The 22,450-nt window shown below is 45.1% G+C and overlaps 1 protein-coding gene across 6 annotated transcripts in view; it reads right to left on the bottom strand.

Annotated features, from left to right (window-relative positions):
* Nucleotides 1–22,450, bottom strand: part of LOC126458199 (NAD kinase-like) — a 517,930-nt gene that overhangs the window by 38,302 nt on the left and 457,178 nt on the right. For all 6 annotated transcript variants that reach the window (XM_050095090.1, XM_050095091.1, XM_050095092.1 and 3 more), the window contains exon 4: nt 4,184–4,378. In XM_050095090.1, the coding sequence (XP_049951047.1) occupies nt 4,184–4,378 (195 nt within the window). The remainder of the gene's footprint in view (nt 1–4,183; nt 4,379–22,450) is intronic.

The raw sequence follows: 22,450 nt of genomic DNA on the forward strand, positions 1-22,450 counted from the left end.
GGCGAGGGGACTCACTGGAAACAAGCACCCCAAAATTCATTTAATTTCAAGCATTTGCAAATAATCAACAATAAAACGAAACCAATCGTTCCTTTTCTGGACCACCAAATCTTAAACAGGAATACGTCCATCTTTAGTTAGCTAGTGGGTTAGTCTTTTCCTCAGTCTTTTACTTTGTTTACTCTGTGAGTTAATGAGTTCACTCGTTAGTAAGTAAGATGTTTGGTTAGTTAGCTGATCAGATGATTTGTTTGATAATTAAAAGGTGTGTGTCCTCACGACCACGAAACAAACAAAACTTACCGAATCTATGGAAAAAATTAATATTTGGGTCTCTCTCAAACCCCAGCCTATGGGGAGAGAGGGAGAATCAAAATGTACGACGTAAATAAGTATTTTTTATTTATCCGTAACCATTTTCCACACAAAAATGAAACATGAACTTTCTTGAATTACAGCGTCAACTACCAAGAATCAAAAGAAAGTGTTTAAGAAAGTTTTTTATGCAGAATCTGATACTGCAATAAAAAATGGGGGTTCCCATTTGAAATTATAAAGCTGCCTGCTGCCACCTGCCCCCCCCCCCCCTCCCCCGGGAGCTAGGGTGGCGGGCTCATTTTAGCACCAGCAGATGGCCCCCTCGAAAATAATCAACTTTGGATTCTACGCATTTTTTCGTATGAAGCTTACTTTTCGAGTTATTCTGGTTTGTCAGTTTAAAATTTACACCCTGTATAGTGACGCGTCAAAAGTCATGGGATACCTTCTAATTTTGTCTTGGACCTCCCTTTGCCCGGCACAGTGTAGCAACATGACATGGCATGCACTCTAGAAGTTGTTGGAAGTCCTCTGCAGGAATACTGAACTGTGGTGCCTCTACAGCAGTCCATAATTGCTGAAGTGTTGGCGGTGCCAGATTTTGTGCATGACCTGATATTTCGATTATGTTCCATTAATGTTCAATGGGATTCATGTTGGGTGATCTGGGTAACCAAACTATTTGCTCCAATTGTCAGGAATGTTCTTCAAACCAACTGCGAATAATCGTAGCATGGTGACATGCTGCACTGTCATCCACAAAAATTCCACTGTTGTTTGCCAACATGAAGTCCATGAATGGTCTCCATGAGGTCTCCAAGAGGTTCAGTTGGACCAGAGGAACCAGTCCATTCCATGTAAACACAGCCCACTCCATTACGGAGTCACGACCAGCTTGTACAGAGCCTTGTTGACAATTTGAATCCTTGTCTTCGTGGGGTCTACACCACACTAGCCCTACCATCAGCTCTTTGTTGTTCAAAAAATGGTTCAAATGGCTCTGAGCACTATGGGACTCAACATCTGAGGTCATCAGTCCCCTAGAACTTAGAACTACTTAAACCTAACTAACCTAAGGACATCACACACATCCATGCCCGAGGCAGGATTCAAACCTGCGACCGTAGCAGTCACGCGGTTCCGAACTGAAGTGCCTAGAACCGCACGGCCACCACGGCCGGCTTTTGTTGTTGTTCTTGTTGTTGTTGTTGTTGTTGTTGTTGTTGTCGTCGTCGTCTTCAGTCCTGAGACTGGTTTTATGCAGCTCTCCATGCTACTCTATCCTGTGCAAGCTTCATCATCTCCCAGTACCTACTGCAACCTACATCCTTTTGAATCTGCTTAGTGTATTCATCTCTTTGTCTCCCTCTACGATTTTTACCCTCCACACTGCCCTCCAATACTAAATTGGTGATCTCTTGATGCCTCAGAACATGTCCTACCAACTAATCCCTTCTTCTAGTCAAGTTGTGCCACGAACTTCTCTTCTTCCCAATCCTATTCAGTACCTCCTCATTAGTTATGTGATCTACCCATCTGATCTTCAGCATTCTTCTGTAGCACCACATTTCGAAAGCTTCTATTCTTTTCTTGTCCAAACTATTTATCGTCCATGTTTCACTTCCATACATGGCTACGCTCCATACAAATACTTTCAGAAACGACTTTCTGACACTTAAATCTATACTCCATGTTAACAAATTTCTCTTCTTCAGAAACGCTTTCCTTGCCATTGCCAGTCTACATTTTATATCCTCTCTACTTCGACCATCAGTTATTTTGCTCCCCAAATAGCAAAACTCCTTTACTACTTTAAGTGTCCCATTTCTTAATCTAATTCCCTCAGCATCACCCGACTTAATTCGACTACATTCCATTATCCTCGTTTTGCTTTTGTTGATGTTCATCTTATATCCTTCTTTCAAGACACTGTCCATTCCGTTCAACTGCTCTTCCAAGTCATTTGCTGTCTCTGACAGAATTACAATGTCATCAGCGAACCTCAAAGTCTCTTACCAACTGAAATCGGGACTCAGCTGACCAGGCCATGGTTTTCGAGTCGTCTAGGGTCCAAAAGATATGGTCACGAGCCCAAGAGAGGCGCTGCAGGCGATGATGTACCATTAGCAATGGCGCTCGTGTCGTTCGTCTACTGCCATGCCCATTTGCGCCGAATTTCGCAGCACTGTCCTAATGGATACGTTCTTCGTACGTCCCACAGTGATTTCTGCGATTATTTCACGCAGTATTGCTTGTCTATTAGCCCAATGCAAACACCCTGCTCTCGGTCTAAGTGAACGTTGTCGGCCTCTGCGTTGTCCATGGTGAGAGGTAATGTCTGAAATTTGGTATTCTCGGCACACACTTGACACTGTGGACGTCGAGATATTGAGTTCCCTAACGATTTCGGAAATGCAATGTCCCATGCATCTAGCTCCAACTACCATTCCGCGCTCAAAGTCTGTTAATTGCCGTCGTGTGTCCTCCTTTTCACGAGAATTACACGAGTACAAAAAGACAGCCCCACCAATGCACTACTCTTTATAACTTGTGTACGCGATACTACCGCGTTCTGTATATGTGCATATCGCTATCCTATGACTTGTCACCTCAGTGTTATTTGCTCTTGTACTACAGAAATTCAAGAGCTGGGTCACTAAGGATGTGTTTCTTGACTTCCGCAAGGCGTTCGATACAGTTCCCCACAGTTGTTTAATTAACAAAGTAAGAGCATATGGACTATCAGACCAATTGTGTGAGTGGATTGAAGAGTTCCTAGATAACAGAACGCAGCATGTCATTCTCAATGGAGAGAAGTCTTCCGAAGTAAGAGTTATTTCAGGTGTGCCGCAGAGGAGTGTCGTAGGACCGTTGCTATTCACAATGTAAATAAATGACCTTGTGGATAACATCGGAAGTTCACTCAGGATTTTTGCGGATGATGCTGTAGTATATCGAGAGGTTGTAACAATGAAAAATTTTACTGAAATGCAGGAGGATCTGCAACGAATTGACTCATGGTGCAGGGAATGGCAATTGAATCTCAATGTAGACAAGTGTAATGTGCTGCGAATACATAGAAAGTAAGTTATAAGTTATGCTACAATATAGCAGGTCAGCAACTGGGAGCAGTTAATTCCATAAATTATCTGGGAGTAGGCATTAGGAGTGATTTAAAATGAAATGACCATGTAAAGTTGATTGTCGGTAAAGCAGATGCCAGACATTCATTGGAAGAATCCTAAGGAAATGCAGTCCGAAAACAAAGGAAGTAGGTTACAGTACACTTGTTCGCCCACTGCTTGAATACTGCTAACCAGTGTGGGATCCGTAGCAGGTGGGGTTGATAGAGGAGATAGAGAAGATACAACGGAGAGCAGAGCGCTTCGTTACAGGATCATTTAGTAATCGCGAAAGCGTTGCGGAGATGATAAGATAAACTCCAGTGGAAGACTCTGCAGGGGAGACGCTCAGTAGCTCGGTACGAACTTTTGTTGAAGTTTCAAGAACATACCTTCACCGAGGAGTCAAGCAGTATATTGCTCAAACCTACGTATAACTCTCGAAGCGACCATGAGGATAAAATCAGAGAGATTAGAGCCCACACAGAGGCATACCGACAATCTTTCTTTCCACGAACAATACGAGACTGGAATAGAAGGGAGAACCGATAGAGGTACTCGAAGTACCCTCCGCCACACACCGTCAGGTGGCTTGCGGAGTATGGATGTAGATATCGATGTTGTTAAGTGAAAAACGCATATATAAATTAATTAACAAATTGTAAAAACAAGTGAAATATGTGTAATTTCCGTGCTAGCGCAAAACGTAGGCTGAAGGACGAGCGGAGTTGGCCGTCACACACCTGGAACAAGAGGCTGGCGTAGAGCAGGGTGCCGTCGCCGCCGAGGCAGATGATGAAGTCTATCTTGTCGGTGAGGTCGTCCTTGCCGTCGTGGAACGTCATCAGCTTGTCCTTGACGATCGTGAAGCCCGCGTTATTGAGCAGCAGCGTATCCTCCATCACCGTCTGCTCCACGAACACCACCATGTTCTTTTCCTGCAGAAACAACGAAAGAAACTTACCGACCTGCAAAAAAAAGTAGGAAAACGCTGAAAGCATCCATTAAGGAATGGCTACCTGGAAGGCAGAGTTGTTACAATACTACTTTTTTTGCTTTATTTGCTTGTTTAAACAGCGCTGCTTCACAGTATTACATCCCATTCCTTACTGCTGCTGAACGTATTTTATTTGCTGTTTTATCGGATACAGTTGTTTAATTGTGTGTAAGTGTCGCAAAAGAGTTTCTCCTCAGTACTGTCATCTACCCAAGGCACTGCTGCATTGCTTCTTTCCATATCATAAAGACAACACTTATGAAAAACTTGTGTCTGAAATTCGCGACTCAAATATATCCCACTCTCGCTACCCCTATGTACGTAAGGAAGTCTTATGGAAGTCAACTGTAAAATGAGGAAAGTGGAAGTTTTATAAATATGCCGATCACAATAGAAGACGCACTTTAAAGAAAGTGGAGAAATCCCCTTCAAGTTGTTCTACAACTTCGAATCATCACGTGCAACGTTACGGAAAACGTTCGTGATACAGGCGACTATCAGCTCTTCCGTTGCCACATGCTCCGCCGTACGTAGGGAGCACGTCTGTGTACTCCGAAAACGTGTACCGAACCATGTCTACCGTATCGGAGACGCACAGACGGTCTTGCAGCAACGCAGGCGTTACGTGACATCACCTGACCGTCTGACGTAGTACATGTCATCTTGTCTACCTCAATTGCATTCCAGGACAAGCAACCCTGAGGCTTTTCCCTTTCCCCTCAGCAGACATTTGAGCATTACACATTTGAATTGGACAATGGTTCCTACCCAAAATCTTACACACCCCCTTCGCCCGACAAGCCCTATGAGTTTGTAACGGGAATTTCCGAACATCCTGTATACATAGAACGGTGCTATAAATAACTGCGCAGATTCGCGAAAGAACGTGCAAAATGGGTTAGTGATTAGCCATTTGTGGGGAAAAAAGGAGTGAGAAAGAAGATGCACTTTCTCACGACAAGTAGGAGACTTTTCGGTATGGTGCTGCTCAATAACATCAATATTTTTCAGACCCCGGCATCAAACAGCTTTTGGGAAGCGCGAGCGCAATTAAAGCGTCAGATGGTATCAAATTTGTCGCATTGCTCTTTGAACACTACACACCAAATGGCAAGAACGCTATACATTTCTCCATGCTATCGGGGAAGTCCACTGCACATACGTGTTAATTAAAAGAAGCAAACATATGGGGCCAACAAATTTATCAACAGGAAAGTAGCTGCCAGCTGGAGTAGTTCATTCCATATATTCTTACACGATACATTTTCCAGCTGAATATTTTCTGCTGAGCCAGAAATGTTTTCGACGTCTTAATTCGTCTCTTTCACGTTTGCTTTCTGCTCCACTGAGCTAATCATATGTCTGATTATTTGTTCAGCTATGATTATCGCGTCTTTTGATACAAGGAACCATATGCGATGCCTCTAGGAGCAATATGGATTTTTGATACCCAATGTAAATCTAGCGCTCAATACGTTTCGACTATTGTGGTGTCAGGAGTAGGCACGAAAAATCTACAGAACAATTTAAACAAGTTCGCTTCTGTTGGCCTCCGCAACAGTACACAGCTGTTTCGGTAAGCCTGTGATAAAAATGTCTAATGCCATGATCAGATTGCAAAGCATAGCATACGCTAGTTTTCAGATTAATAAATTACTAAGTTCAGTTACAAATCTGGTGATCTGTTTGCAATGGTTTATATTTGATGTTCCGGGAAAAAAAAATAAATAAATAAATACGTGGGCATACGGAGAGAGCTATTAGTTACATCACACTCAAACTGCAGGTGATAAGTTTATTTTATTGTTAAATAAAAGTTATTTAACGCTGAATATCCGTGCAATTTATTAGATTAACGCGACGTGGTGATTGATTAACCGATATTTTTACACGTGTCTTCATAAGCAAATACTAGGAAAAAATCTTTAAAGCCGTACACAGCAGCGGTGTGCTTATATAAGATACATTGCAGAAATTTTTTATACATTCACAGTAAAGTACTTACGCGAGTCTTCTCGAAAAATCAGTAAAATTACCCCAAGATTGTAAATAGCAAAGTGCATTTGAAGTGCCTGATTTAAATGTACGCTGGTGGTATTTACAAATCTCTATTCCCGTTTGTCTTCATAAAAAATCAGAACAAAAAATAACCGCAAAACCAATATTTACGTGCACCTTCTTAAAAAATCGGCGAAATTAGTCACGAAAACAGTATTTACGAGTATCTTCCTAAAAAGTGCACGAAAGTAGCACTGAAACACATACTTAGTGTATAAGCCTAAAAATCGCAGAGGAATCAAATTAACGTATAATGTGCAGCTTCTCAAAAAATAGGTAAAAATAAGCCACGAAACCGTAAAAAGTGTCGTGTGTTGCAGAAAATACCGTGGGTGCCGTATATCCGCGAAAACTGGGCCAAAATTACAGGATGCTGTACTATGCTGCAAATTAATTTGCAATATCACCTGAATTTACTGATACTGCTGTTGTTGCTCCAGTGAGATCCACATTAAGAATGATAGTCTCGGAATGCTGAGGGTTAGTGGTGGTGGTGGTGGTGGTGGTGGTGGTGGTGGTGGTGGTGGTACTTCTTGTTGTTCGACCAATAGCAGCACAGTGGGACGGGAGGGCAATGGGGGCGTCGTATTTTTGGGACAGAAATTACCACTATCAAAAATGACCGTTATCACTTCAAGCTAAAAGCAATGAACACCTGAGTAATCATGAACTGATTGGGCAGTCATCTAGCGCACAAATTATGGCAATTAACATGACAGTCGTTTCCCATTAATTATCGCCAACATTAACGAAACATGGACTCAGGTGAAAAGCTTGTTTACATCAAGATCTTTAAATTAGGCTAGCGCAACTGGGCTGTTTGTTAACGTAAGGATAACAATACTCCCACTGTCGGAAAACCCCGCCTTGTTCCCTTACTCTTCTGTACCTTCGTATGTCTTAGCTGTACCTCACAGCTCTTTGTGTGTGTGTGTGTGTGTGTGTGTGTGTGTGTGTGTGTGTGTGTGTGTGTGTGTGTGTGTGTCTGTTGCTATATCCTATATCCATTGGCAAGGAATGTTGTCTTGAGCTCCTTGGTACGAACTTCGAATGTTGGAACAATACTGTCTATTTCGTAGTTCTCGTCATCTATTCCTTTTCCAGATACTCTGCAGTTTCGCAGAACCCTTCCAACAATTCCACCAACAATTCCATGTCTTCCATTCGTTTTACCCAATACGGTTTGTACCTGTTCGTCTAGTTTCACACAGCTTCTTCGTATTACCCTTCGAAGCTTACGCCCAACATTGAACGTCCAACGATGATTCTTTCCTGTTGACAACAGCATGGTCAGCGAACGAACAATGCTGCTGATTCTATCTGATACACTGTTTACGTTTTCTGAGGACATTATAGGTACTATCACACTTCCTTGGTGTACATTTTGAGTTACTTTCGTTTCTGTTGGACATTCGGCGCCCAGTACTGCTTAGTGGGCATGTTAGGGACTGTCGAGATTGCTTCAAGGGCTCCGGATATTCTAACTTACACTGAGGCGACGAAAGTGATGGGGTGCCTCCTAATACCGTGTCGGACGTATTTTTGCCCGGCGTAGTGCAGCAACTCGGCGTAGCATGGACTCAACAAGACGTTGGAAGTCCCTCTCCGAAATAATCTGCCATGTCTTCTCTGTAACTGTCCATAATTGCGAAAGTGTTGCCGGTGCAGGATTTTGTGCACGAAGTAACCTGTCGATTATGTCCCATAAATGTTCGATGGGATTCATGTCTGACGATCTGAGTGGCCAAACTATTCGCTAGAATTCTCCAGAATGTTCTTCAAACCAAACGCGAACGATTGTAGCCATGTGGCGAACGATTGTAGCCATGTGACATAGGACACTGTCACCCATAAAAATTCCATCGTTGTTTGGGAACATGAGGTCCATGAATGGCTGCAAATGGTCACCAAGTAGCCGAACATAACCATTTCCAATCAATCATCGGTTCAATTGGACCAGAGGACTCAGTCCTTTCCATGTCAATTCAGCTCACCATTATGGAGCCACCACCAACTTCCACAACGCATTTTTGACAACCTGGTTCTTTGGCTTCGTCGTGATTACGTCAAACACTACCATCAGTTCTTACCAACCGAAATCGGGACTCATCTGACCAGCCCACGGTTTTGCAGTCGTCTAGGGTCCAAACGATATGTTCACTAGCCCAAGAGAGGTGCTCCAGGCTATGTCGTGCTGTTAGCGAAGGCACTCGCGTCGGTCGTCTGATGTCATAGCCCATTAACGTAAAATTTCGCGTCACTGATCCCAACGGATGTGTTCTTCGTACGTCCCATATTAATTCCTGCGGTTATTTCACGCAGCGTTGCTTGTCTGCCAGCACTGACAACTCTATGCAAACGCCGCTGCTCCCTATCGTTAAGAGAAGGGCGTCGGCCAATGTGTTGTCCCTGGTGAGAGGTAATGCCTGAAATTTTGTATTCTCTGCACACTCTTTACACTCTCGATCTCGGAAATCTTAATTCCCTAGCGATTTCCGAAATGGAATGTCCCATGCATCTAGCTCCAACTACCGTTCCGCGTTCGAAGTCTTAATTCCCGCAGCGCGGCCACAATGACGTCGGGAACCATTTCACAATGAATCACCTGGATAGAAATGACATCTTCCCAATGCACTGCCCTTTTATATCTTGTTTACGCTACACCTCAGCCATCTGTATATGTGCATTTCGCTAACGTATGAGTTGTCACCTCAGTGTATCTTAAACTCCTCCCGTATAGGCCATGAAGGCCCAACGGTACCGACCGGCCGCCGTGTCATCCTCAGCCCACAGACGTCACCGGATGTGGAGGGGCATGTGGGCAGCACACCGCTCTCCCGGCCGTATGTCAGTTTACGAGACCGGAGCCGCAACTTCTCAGACAAGTAGCTCCTCAGTTTGCTTCACAAGGGCTAAGTGCAGCCCGCTTGCCGACAGCGCTCGGCAGCTCGCGTGGTCAACCGTCCAAGTGCTAGCCCAGCCCGACAGCGCTTAACTTCGGTGATCTGTCGGAACCCGTGTCCTCACTGCGGCAAGGCCGTGTATCTTGCAGGGTCGGAATGTATTCTTTGTCGTATTACATTGTAAACTTTCATTACTTATTGCTCACAGCGTAGGCGCGAAGACAACTGAGACATCGTTTCTTTGAAGCATGGGACTGCTTGCTTCCTACAGACACAAGACAATGCTGGTTCAGGGTCACTTACATATGCGTTTCTCACCTTTTTCCTGTTCCCAGTTACTCTTCATTCTTGGACATCTGTGCGTTTCTTTTTGGGAGCGCATTATCTCTAGTGAGTAGCTCACATTGATACTGATCTTTTTGTTTTGAAAATCTTGTGACTCTTTTCATAAGGGAGACGGGAGGGGGGCAGGGAGCTCAGTTCGCCGCGAGCTGTACGTAGGAAGGGTACAGCAAGTACCCAGTCACCCACTGCTGATAGTCGATCACTCTAGCGGTAAGAACGTCTAGGTGCTCCTATTATCAGCTCAACACGTACTATGTCTAGTGCTCAATTCGAGGATAGGTTGGCAGCAGCTCTACAGTCTTCACGTCTTTATGCCTCCTCCATTTCTGTGTAGGAGCTCCAGCCGACGTCTTTCAAAATTTGGGGTATTTTAATTGTGGCTTTCCTACAGTTCTTTTTCCAATATCATGAAACATTATAAACGTTTTACGAACTAATCGCGTCTCAACAGATGAATGATAGTCCTAACTCTTCTTTCTACAACAGTGTTCGACGTATGCTGTTGATGAGAAGCTCTCGGGTTTCCTTCCGGGTGGCAGCACTTAAATGCTGCGGTACTTAAATACTGCCACCCGGCTGGAAACAGAGGCTTTTCATCAACAGTGTTCCATAAATTGCCTTTCTCTCTCACTTTTGCAAACACTTCCTCATGCGTGATTTTATCAGTCCATTTGATTTTCAGAACGCGCCTGTGCCACCATAACTCAAAAGAATTCAGTCTTTTCTTTTCGTCAGTGACCAGTTAAGCCCTTGCAGCCACACAACGCCACAACATACTTACTCTCTTTTTCTTTTTAAGGTTTGTATCTTCTTCCAATCTACTGTCCCTAAAGGCTCACCCCATTGCAGCGCTGGACCCTCTGAAAACAAGCACCTTCTCCCAGCAGCCGCAGCAATACAACCACCGACCTGCAGCAAAGGGGATCGACGCGAAGGCACTCCCGGGGAAGCATTCTCACATTAAACCTATCCCACGATCCGAGCTGACTGGAACTCAGATTCTCATCTATTTCTACTTGTATCCATGATTCTCGTGTGGCCGAGAAGTCTTAGGTATGGTACGACGAGTTAACCACCGAATTGGCTTGCGCGTTACCTCTGCTCCACATTTCCCAGAGCCTGATAGAGTAAATGTCTAGTTCTATACCGAATTTTCGAGTGAACTAGCTCCGCTCTTTACCGTTCAGCAGAGGAATATCCCCATGTCTGTAAAGGCTAAACGTTCTAGTCACCTAAAAGAAAGTACAGGTTCGACGTTTGACTATTACACACTTCCTCCAGCATAGGCAAACGGAGCAAATCGGTTGGTTCTTTTCCCCTTAGATTGTGATCTACGGTACCCCTTAAATGGCTTATGGAGGCATTTAGTTCATGGGCGGTTCCTGAAACATTATTTTGGGTACCAAAACCGATAAGCGGATTCCAAGACGGCTATGCACAGTAAATCGCTGAAATTTTTACGATACATTCCGAAGGTCTCGAAGAATCTTGAAAATGTTCTTGATTGCTGTGTCCGTTTCCAGGATACAGGGGTTCAAAGTTACCCTACGGCGAAAACATAGTTTATAAAGTGACGCAACATGGAGAAATATGCTGTAAAATGTTTCACTTATCAGTAGGTTCCTGGGGACCCATGTTGTTGGACAGAAGCACACGCAAAATTTTTGTACACACAAATCCTGTCTGAAGTGTAAAATTATGTAGTTTTGCCTTGCTTCACTTCACATAGGTAACCTATCAAAATGTTTCTGACCCATAAAGCTGTTTTCATATGAGTGACATACCCTGCTGCAGCAGGGAAAAAGAAGAGAATCAGTTGTAAAACGGTATCGGAGCACAAAATAGGCGATTACGTACTGTTCACTGAAAGAGCCTGAGAAAGTAAGGTACCAGCTGCCTCTTTCCATCTTCCTCAGCACCTTTAGAAATTTTGGCATGCAAAAGTTGACGTGGTTTCCAGCGTTACTCGCGAGAGTGCTGGGAAATCGTCTCATGGTACGTGCTCCTCGACTGCTACACAAAACGACCGGGCCGCCGCCCACTGCATCGGGCTATGTGACCCCACAGGTTTTGATTCCGAAAATACACTCCTGGAAATTGAAATAAGAACACCGTGAATTCACTGTCCCAGGAAGGGGAAACTTTATTGACACATTCCTGGGGTCAGATACATCACATGATCACACTCACAGAACCACAGGCACATAGACACAGGCAACAGAGCATGCACAATGTCGGCACTAGTACAGTGTATATCCACCTTTCGCAGCAATGCAGGCTGCTATTCTCCCATGGAGACGATCGTAGAGATGCTGGATGTAGTCCTGTGGAACGGCTTGCCATGCCATTTCCACCTGGCGCCTCAGTTGGACCAGCGTTCGTGCTGGACGTGCAGACCGCGTGAGACGACGCTTCATCCAGTCCCAAACATGCTCAATGGGGGACAGATCCGGAGATCTTGCTTGCCAGGGTAGTTGACTTACACCTTCTAGAGCACGTTGGGTGGCACGGGATACATGCGGACGTGCATTGTCCTGTTGGAACAGCAAGTTCCCTTGCCGGTCTAGGAATGGTAGAACGATGGGTTCGATGACGGTTTGGATGTACCGTGCACTATTCAGTGTCCCCTCGACGATCACCAGTGGTGTACGGCCAGTGTAGGAGATCGCTCCCCACACTATGATGCCGGGTGTTGGCCCTGTGTGCCTCGGTCGTATGCAGTCCTGATTGTGGCACTCACCTGCACGGCGCCAAACACGCATATGACCATCATTGGCACCAAGGCAGAAGCGACTCTCATCGCTGAAGACGACACGTCTCCACTCGTCCCTCCATTCACGCCTGTCGCGACACCACTGGAGGCGGGCTGCACGATGTTGGGGCGTGAGCGGAAGACGGCCTAACGGTGTGCGGGACCGTAGCCCAGCTTCATGGAGACGGTTGCGAATGGTCCTCGCCGATACCCCAGGAGCAACAGTGTCCCTAATTTGCTGGAAAGTGGCGGTGCGGTCCCCTACGGCACTGCGTGGGATCCTACGGTCTTGGCGTGCATCCGTGCGTCGCTGCGGTCCAGTCCCAGGTCGACGGGCACGTGCACCTTCCGCCGACCACTGGCGACAACATCGGTGTACTGTGGAGACCTCACGCCCCACGTGTTGAGCAATTCGGCGGTACGTCCACCCGGCCTCCCGCATGCCCACTATACGCCCTCGCTTAAAGTCCGTCAACTGCACATACGGTTCACGTCCACGCTGTCGCGGCATGCTACCAGTGTTAAAGACTGCGATGGAGCTCCGTATGCCACGGCAAACTGGCTGACACTGACGGCGGCGGTGCACAAATGCTGCGCAGCTAGCGCCATTCGACGGCCAACACCGCGGTTCCTGGTGTGTCCGCTGTGCCGTGCGTGTGATCATTGCTTGTACAGCCCTCTCGCAGTGTCCGGAGCAAGTGTGGTGGGTCTGACACACCGGTGTCTGTGTTCTTTTTTCCATTTCCAGGAGTGTAGACATCCGTAAAATAGCTGCTTCTGTAACTTCGTTAGCGATTCTCAAAGATGCGCGAAGGAAACACTGAAAGACATTCTGGAGTGGTCAACTCATTCAAGGCAGTTAAGCACGATGAGAACAGATCTTTAAATGAGTACTATAGAGTCTGCCAGAAAAAATGTATGCACTCTTTGTCAGGCTCTATCGAGATATCGATATTGTCGTTCGATTTGAGTTAAGAGTGTGTTGTAGTATGGTCTTTCACTCAACAGATGTTAGTACTTTCATCTTGGTGTTGCGAAAACAAGATGGCTGGAGCACGCTTGACATTCGAGCAACAAAAATTTATTGTGAAGTGGTTTTTCAAGTTTGATAATGCCGTCGAAGTGCATCGTCAGTGGGAGAGAGAGTTTGAAACAGAACCGCCAACCCACTTGACAATTAAACGTATCATTGACAAGTTTGCATTACATGGGACAATTTGTGATGTTCACAAAGGAAGGTCAAGAAGACAGCGTACAGCTGCAAGTCCTGCTTCGTCGGCTCTCGTGTTGGAAACGTTTGTTAATTCTCCACAGAAGTCTGCTACGCAATGTGCACATCAAGTGGGGGTTAGCAGCACAAGTGTACGAAGAATTCTGAAAGATACAAAGTGGAAAGCTTACATTCCGAGATTACTGCACGCGATTAATGACGACGATCCTGATCGTCGAAAGCAATTTTGCGAATGGTATCAGCAAATCGTAACCGATGAACAATTTGTGACGAAGGTAGTGTGGAGCGACGAGGCACAATTTAAACTTAATGGAACCGTGAATCGGCATTACAGTGTGTACTGGGCACCGGAAAATCCGCGTGTTTTTGTGGATAAAGCGGTCAATGTACCAGGGGTTCATATGTGGTGTGGACTCATCAATGGACTTATTAGGACTCTCTTCTTTGATGCTACTGTCTCTGGAGAAGTGTACCTGGAAATGTTACGCACGTCAATTTGGCCAGGTATATGTGCGCTTTATGGAGCTGATGAAGACTACTTCTACCAACAGGGCGGGGCGCCACCACACTACCACCTAGTCGTACGAGCTTTCCTGGATGACAATTTTCTGGGGATTGGATTGGACGAAGGGGGCCCATTGAGCTCCCTTCACGGTCGCCAGATTTAAAACCTATGGTCTTTTACTTGTGGGGAACTGTGAAAGATAATGTCTATCGACGTAAGCCACGCACGCTGGAGGAACTTCGTCAGAAGATTACAACGACATGTGCAGCGATTTCAACTGTAACACTGGCTGGCGTAGTTGCGGCGACCGTTCGTTCTGTTATCTGCATAGCCACCAACTGTCAACATGTTGAACATCTACAGTAACCACGTGCTAAACTGAAGGTTGTACAACATGTGTGATCAATTATTAAATGTAAAATAAACACACAAGTAATACTTTTCGTTCCTTAAAGTGTGTATACATTTTTATCTGGAGGACTCTGTATTTTCTCCTAGACAAAAATGATTAACAAAATATTTGAGAAAGGAAATCGTTTCCAACATTAGTTAGGGTGGAGCATATTATGTCCACGTGGGCATGAAATATACATCACCAGCATCAGAAAGCATTAAGCTACCAAATATCCTGTTTGGTCACACAAAAGGAGTTTGCCTCCATATTCACCTGAAACCAAATTTTAATTTCTACATGACCGGTGGAAATGCACATAGAGTAAAACACACGGAGAAGTTCAAATCCCCACAACTCTGCATTTACAATTTCGGTTAACAACGGCGAACCGTTTCTCGACATTTGATTGTAGTAAATCGTACCAAAAACAATGCGTTTTTAATTATTCGTTTAATGTGCAGGTGCCTTCAAACAGAACTTCTGACTAACGAAGAAAAGATAATACAAACCATCAAATTCGGCACTACAGCTTTTCATGTTATATTCCAGTTTGTCGTCTGATCGGTTCTGCTTGTGACATAGAAGATGTTCTTTCACCTTTCGTAGCAGACTGCCAAAATCCGATTCGATGTAATGCGTTTTTAACGTGCACGACTCACAACCACTATGTTTATATGCGGCCCAACTTGCGGAAGTCAAAAATCTAATTACGGAAGTCTAATTTCGCCGTCGTGTTACGCCTGGACCGACTTTGCTAATCCGATCAAATATCGGTTTTCCGAGGGTCAGATGCTTGCCACGATTGGTGTTCATAAATCAGCTGCTCCGTTTTGATGAAGTAGGGTTACCAATAACTTCATAATTAAATTGAGGTAGGTTTCCTTGTAGATGAACTAAAGTCTCAGGGAGTGAAGAGGGGAGTGTTCAAGAACTCATGTACGAAAATTTTACCAACGCGAATTAAAGCATCCGATATTTTTACACTCCCGTATAGAGCAGGGACGTTATGGGAAAAAAAAGCGAAGTTACCCCGGTGCAACATTATTATACTTCATTTTGGATACCTGGAATGCCTCGATAATTTTCGAAGGTGCAAAGATGCTTGCTTATCTCTGTGTACAGAATTTGGGAATGTTTCCTTAGCAGCCTCTGATTCCAGCTAGAAGAGGAAGTGAGTATAACAGTTTACAAATGAGCCAGTTGCACAGAATGTAGAGTTTTAATTCATTTTTTATAATTTACCATCATTTCTGTACCTCTTTCCGATTAATACGATACAATGTCATCCTTTTCAATTTAATAAAGGAAATTACTGACTTTCTCGGAAGATCAATATTATTCCTTTTTCCTTCACTCCACACTTTTCACACGTAAACCACCACCTTTTAAAAGCAAGTAGTAGCCTAACAGAACTCAAATGGCTGAATGTTTACGTGAAGCGAAAGTTATTACGGAAGCTCAAATCCGGCAGCCAGTCCCTCACATCGAAGATTATATTCGGGTGTTTACATATAGTACCAGAGGTGGTACTGGGACTTCTAAACGCTGCAAACGTTTGATTGTACGACGTGACGTCACAAAACTCGCCCCATGTTTTCGTGGACCGGCGGGGTTGATCAGCTCCAGCCGTACTCTAGCCCAGCTACCGCTGGCAGAGTTCCAACGGGTGTTCGTCATGCAGTACCTGACGAGGCTCGCGACTAGCGCTCGGTACGCTACGGACGCGGCTAGAGACAAGACGCCGGCCAACTTGGTTCCCACCAGAGGTAGGTGACTCATCCGCCTCCGTATACGCGACAGGGGACACCGCTCCCTGCTTATCTCAGCGCCGACCCCCAGGTCACTTAACCGATCCGCGGCCGCTTCACATCTCACCACCTGAACGCCGCCGTCAAGTTGTGAAGATGTAGCCATTAGTGATGGATTTATTTTCTAACATTTCTTTCTCTATCTTAGACTAAGTATTCACATTTTTGATGGTGTGGTATTGCTGTGTTTGGTAAAAATGTTAAAACGTAACAGCAAATTATTTCTTTTTCGCTAATGGATAAATATGTTTTCTTAAAATTACTTGAATATGGAAAGACTTTAAATTCTTTTATTTTACCTGCATTGGCACTATTAAACTGTGATGCGATGAACTGCTATGTAAATCGTTGACATGGAAGCACAGAGCGAGATACGGTGAGGGAGAGTTGGTGAGTTTGTGGGTGACAATATGGGGAAATAATGGGATGAAAAAAATTTGCCGAGACAGAGAATCGTGGAAGTTAACGACTGAGGATTCCGATTACCGTCGTAGTGCGTGATGAAAATTGAAGTGATCATTACGAACAGGGAGATCGTACGGTATGAGTATTACTACATGGACTGTGTCTCAAACGGTACTAAAACGAGAACCAGATGTGTAAAACGAGTAAGAGACGAGTACATGCTATCACCAACATGCTGTCACCAACAATTACATCTATTCAGCCTGTTAAATGCCATTGCGGATGAAATGGCTCTGAGCACTATGGGACTCAACATGTTACGTCATCAGTCCCCTAGAACTTAGAACTACTTAAACCTAACTAACCTAAGGACATCACACACATCCATATCCGAGGCAGGATTCGAACCTGCGACCGTAGCGGCCGCGCGGTTCCAGACTGTAGTGCCTAGAACCGCATGACCACACCGGCCGGCGCCATTGCGGATGACTTTGTAGCACAACGGAGAAAAGAGATTACCAGGATACTTCGCCATGGAACGAAGATGAGCGGCGTTGTTGTAACAACTTTATCTGAAGTACGTCAAGCCGGCACGCCTCTCCAAAAACGAAGAGATAAGCTGCATTGTAGACTAAAAGAATTCAGCAGTTCGGACTGTAAATTGATTGTTTCATTATAAAACTACAATCTTCCTTTTCTTAATTTTCGCCGTGTAATTAAAACTTCTGGAAGTGAATTATTAACTTTCAATGCAGCTTTGCCCACCCGCCATTAGTTACAAGTATTTTTCTTTTACTTAAACTCTCTCTTTCCTTTAAATTAATGCCGTTGCAGTTGCATGTTTTTTGTGTGCCTTGTGTGCCTTTTGGTGGGTAGTGTTGCAAATGCGAGTGCAGTGTTAATTTCAAACTGGGTTGGCATATGGCCTACTTTAATGTCTGATAAGGTCGCGGCCGTAAATCGTGGCATCCGCTTTTAGTTTCTGCGCTCCGACCAATATAATTACAGCTGCTTGTTCGGTACTGGTCTACGTTCGTGGCGAGGTTACACAATGTGACAGCTGTCAAACCACGCTGGTTATGTTTATATCGTACACAGACATGGTAGTGTACTTCCACGATTAATAACTCGGTTGTTTAACATTACAGGGATAAGTATACAGAGTACAGTCTAATCCTACAGTGTTTCGGAATTTGCAAAAGAAGTGTCTGTGATTTACGTAATTTAGGGAGTAGGTGGAAGCACATCCTCCATGTTCACACAATTCGAAAGTAGAACAAGTTGTTCTGGGGCGAAATAATCAGAAGTCAACTAAGTTATTTCTAACAAAATCTTCTATAAATACGCAGTCTAATCTCTCTAAGTACACACCGGAGAACCGTTTTCTCCACATAGTACATTCCAAGGCTTTAGAGCCCCAGTGATGTAATGGTTAACTCTTGACTCGACTGTAGCAACAAAATGACAGTTGTTTGGTGTGCTGGTCACGTATTGTGACGTTCGTGGACCACTCCAAAGAGTCCCCAACACCGGCTGCATACATCGGGCGCCACTCAACTGGAAATTCTGCCTTGTGCAGCACTCCGTGCTCCAGCGACAAAAACGAACGACTACAATGGTTTTCAAAGCGAATTATTTTATTTACGTACGATTTGATTCCAATCACTGGTGTAGGCACAATTCAGTTCCACGACAGCAGTCCGTGGGAAAGGAAGTCATACCGCTACGTCAAGAGGAGGAAACTTCCCACTATCTGTTAGTCGACAGACGACTTGGTCTCTCTCTCCTTAGCTCCTTGGCTGTATGTCGGACAAGCGGACAAAGACACACTCCACTGGCTGGCGAACGTACAATGTTTCAAAGGATGAGACGAAGCCATGAGGAAAGAATAGTAAAAGGAGGAGACCGCTCCAGTGGAGAGTTCAGTTGGAGCCTTGGAGGAGTACCCTCTGTGAAGGCTGTCCTGTTTGGGTCTTGCAGTAATCACTACTACTTGGAAGTGGTTGCGCTTCCAGTGATTGCGACTGGCGCCTGGTCCACACTAGAGAAAGAACAGAGCATGCTGACGGCCTGGAACGCACCGTCCCTAGCCGCGCGCTGGACGTGGTGATCGCGAGATCGCCCGACCGCCTCAAACCTCGCTGGTAGCTACTTCCGTCAGCTCGTCGTCTATACGATCCCAGCGGTAATTATTTGTTTTCCTAAACCCTCGTCCCGTAGTTGTCCAGACTAATTACACGCGACACGTGTGTCTAGCTAATTCTGGCAAAAGCCCTGAGAGAATTTTGCACTCTGAGCAGCATTTGTCAGTCATTCCAGAGTAACAACTTCATGTTGTTTACGTTTGTTTGCAATTTGTCAATACATATGCTTACCAATGTTTCATTGCCCGATACCTTACATTATTATACCACATACCTATACCAATCATTCTGTACTACGTGCACATTGCAGCTTGATCCAAGTGGCTTATAACTAGCCTCGGCTAAGTAGCTTAACCTTTTAGCATAAACTAACCCCATACAAAATCAACTACTCTCAAATTAAATAACGAATTTAATTACTTTTATAATTTTTTCGCCCAAAGCATAAGTCGAGAAATTACAATTGATCAGCCAGTCCGCGCGGTCGCTACGGTCGCAGGTTCGATTCCTGCCTCGGGCATGGATGTGTGTGATGTCCTTAGGTTAGTTAGGTTTAAGTAGTTCTAAGATCAAGGGGACTGATGACCTCAAATGTTAAGTCCCATAGTGCTCAGAGCCATTTGAACCATTTGATCAGCCAGTAATCCAATTAAACAGATTGGCTAGACGCGATGGTACGCCTCTAAGATTCAATAACACTTCGTGACACTTCCTGTACGCTGATGCAAGCTGCAGAACAGAATTGAACTCTCTCTTGCCAGTAGCCTGCTGGACGCATGCCATGTGTGGCTGGAAGAGCGATAAATCCCGTTTACCCTCTCGAAAACGCAATACAAGCGTTGTTTGTTATTCAGTCACTTCAAGTACCTCAAATTTACTTACGGGCAGAGCCCTGGTGGTTGGCAAAAACTCTATGTTGATCGTGTCCCAGCCTTCTTCTCTTAAACCTAAAGGTCCCATGTGCCCAGTTCAAATTCAAAGTTATTCCTTGGACCCACTATTTTGAGATACGAACTCAGGCGTTCTTTCAATTTTCAACGGCTGGTTTACAGCCGTCGCACAACATAAAAAATAGTTCAAATGGCTCTGAGCAAAAAAATGGCTCTGAGCACTATGGGACTTAACAGCTGTGGTCATCAGTCCCCTAGAACTTAGAACTACTTAAACCTAACTAACCTAAGGACATCACACACATCCATGCCCGAGGCAGGATTCGAATCTGCGACCGTAGCAGTCGCGCGGTTCCGGACTGCGCGCCTAGAACCGCGAGACCACCGCGGCCGGCTCGCACAACATAGCACGCGAAGCTGATAGCAGTACTTCCCAGATTACCGTAGAACATATTTCAACATATTGAATTCATAAGATCCACCAGAAAGAGGAGGAGGAGGAGGAGATTAGTGTTGAACGTCCCGTCGACAGCGAGGTCATTAGAGACGGAGCACAAGCTCGGATTAGGGAAGGATGGGGAAGGAAATCGGCCGTGCCCTTTCGAAGGAACCATCCCGGCATTTGCCTGAAGTAATCTAGGGAAATCACGGGAAACCTAAATCAGGATGGCCGGACGCGGGATTGAACCGTCGTCCTCCCGAATGCGAGTCCAGTGTGCTAACCACTGCGCCACCTCGCTCGGTCCCACCAGAAAGCAGGCAGCGGAGACCAAGTTGATACCGTGTATCATGACTATCAGTAAGCCTTCGACACAGTCGCGTGTCGTAGTTTATTAAACAAAATACATGCATGATGAATATTTGAACACACATGCGATTTGAAGGAAGACGTCACAGCAGACAGAATTCAACACGTCTTAGTTACTAGAGAGCTATGATCAGACGCGAAGGTAGCATCTAGTGTGTGTCAAGATAGTGTGATAGCACCACTGCTGTTCGCTTTATAAACAAATGATATCCAGTTAAAATCTCTAGCCCATGGTGGCTGTTCGTAGACATGTTTACAGGGAGCTGAAAACGTTATAAACTTTTACGAAATGCAGAAACACTTTCAGATCATCAGTGCCGGGTCACCTTCCAGGTGACTAAACAAATACAAGTACTGCAATGTGGGTACATAGACGAAAAATATGATCTCGTTTGTGCGATCGCCGATCAACCACTAGAATCAGTCAGAACCTCCACGTATCTAGGAGTTTCTGGCCGAAGTCATTTAAGTTGTAAAAACTACTAAAATTTAACCCTGGATAAGGACGATGCCAGACACTCATTTATTGGAAGAAATCTCAACTATGCGTAATTTACACGCCGAGAAGGTCGTATTCTTTACCATTGTACGTCGGTGAGAGACATCTAGCTACTGAAATAACGTGAGGGGGGAGGGCCAAACAAGAACTGAAAGGTTCGTCACGAGTTTACTCAGTGATTGTGAGGGAATCACACAGACTCCCAAAAAATTGCAGCGGCAGACTTTACAAGAAAGTTGTAAAGGTGTCCTTAGATTGATTTTCTTTCATCTTTCACGTGTAATGTCATTTGTCTGACTCATTTAATTTTCAACAGTTTTATGTTGCAGTACCTCAAAATACGAGTACTTCAATCTTATCCTTGTCATACACACGGCTGACAAATTGGAGACAGTTACTATGTTGCAGAGAAAGGAGTGTGCTTGCTGACATCATTTCGAATGGAATATTGTGTGACACGTCACAGGTGACATCAGACTTCGTACAGGCCGTGGGTGTGACAGACAGCGCATGATGGGAATGATGTACGACAGTACAGCTCTTAACTGTGGCCAGAGCGCTGGTGCCAGACGCACAGGAGGTTCCGTCCGCGAAGTCTCAGGCGCCGGGCGTTATCACGTGCTACCATGTCAGCGGTGCACTGCGAGCACTCCAAATCGGAGAAACCGCTGCAGCCAGAGGCAACCAACAGCGGTAGGTGGGCCACAGCGCAACATTCCTCAAATCAGTTTTGAACGACAGTCTGAAAAGTCGTTTCGTCCACAACCGCTAATTCGGTACGGCGCCCAGAAGCAAAGTCCCACACGTCTACGTGTGGCCTCTTCGCCTGGTCTGGCGAGTCTCAGTGGGCGCCGATGGCAGGGTACGAGTACCTCTGACATCAGAAGGCACCTTCTCGTGCAGGAGATGTTTACACGGGATGAAATGGGGCACTTGGTAAATCTACCACTGAAGAAAGATACAAGCACCTACAGTCCGATCATGTGCATCCATTTGTTCACGTACAGCAACCTGCAGGCGAACCGTACTTTCAGCATGACAAGACGTGTCATTTAGTTTGAGGAACACTCCAAGATGATGATTCTTGTATGTCCTTCCAGGTCACCTGACCTCAATCTCACTTGGCAATTTTTAGAAAAACTCTATCGAGGCGAGTCCAAACCGCGCACAACTTCGACCATTTTCCGCGACTTGTGGGTCCAGTCACGGTTCGAATCAGCTCCAATCTCTTTCAGTGTCTTGCAGGTTCCATGTCACGGTCCGTCGCTGCC

The sequence above is a fragment of the Schistocerca serialis genome, chromosome 2 (genome assembly GCF_023864345.2).
Source record: "Schistocerca serialis cubense isolate TAMUIC-IGC-003099 chromosome 2, iqSchSeri2.2, whole genome shotgun sequence".
Lineage (NCBI taxonomy): Eukaryota > Metazoa > Arthropoda > Insecta > Orthoptera > Acrididae > Schistocerca > Schistocerca serialis.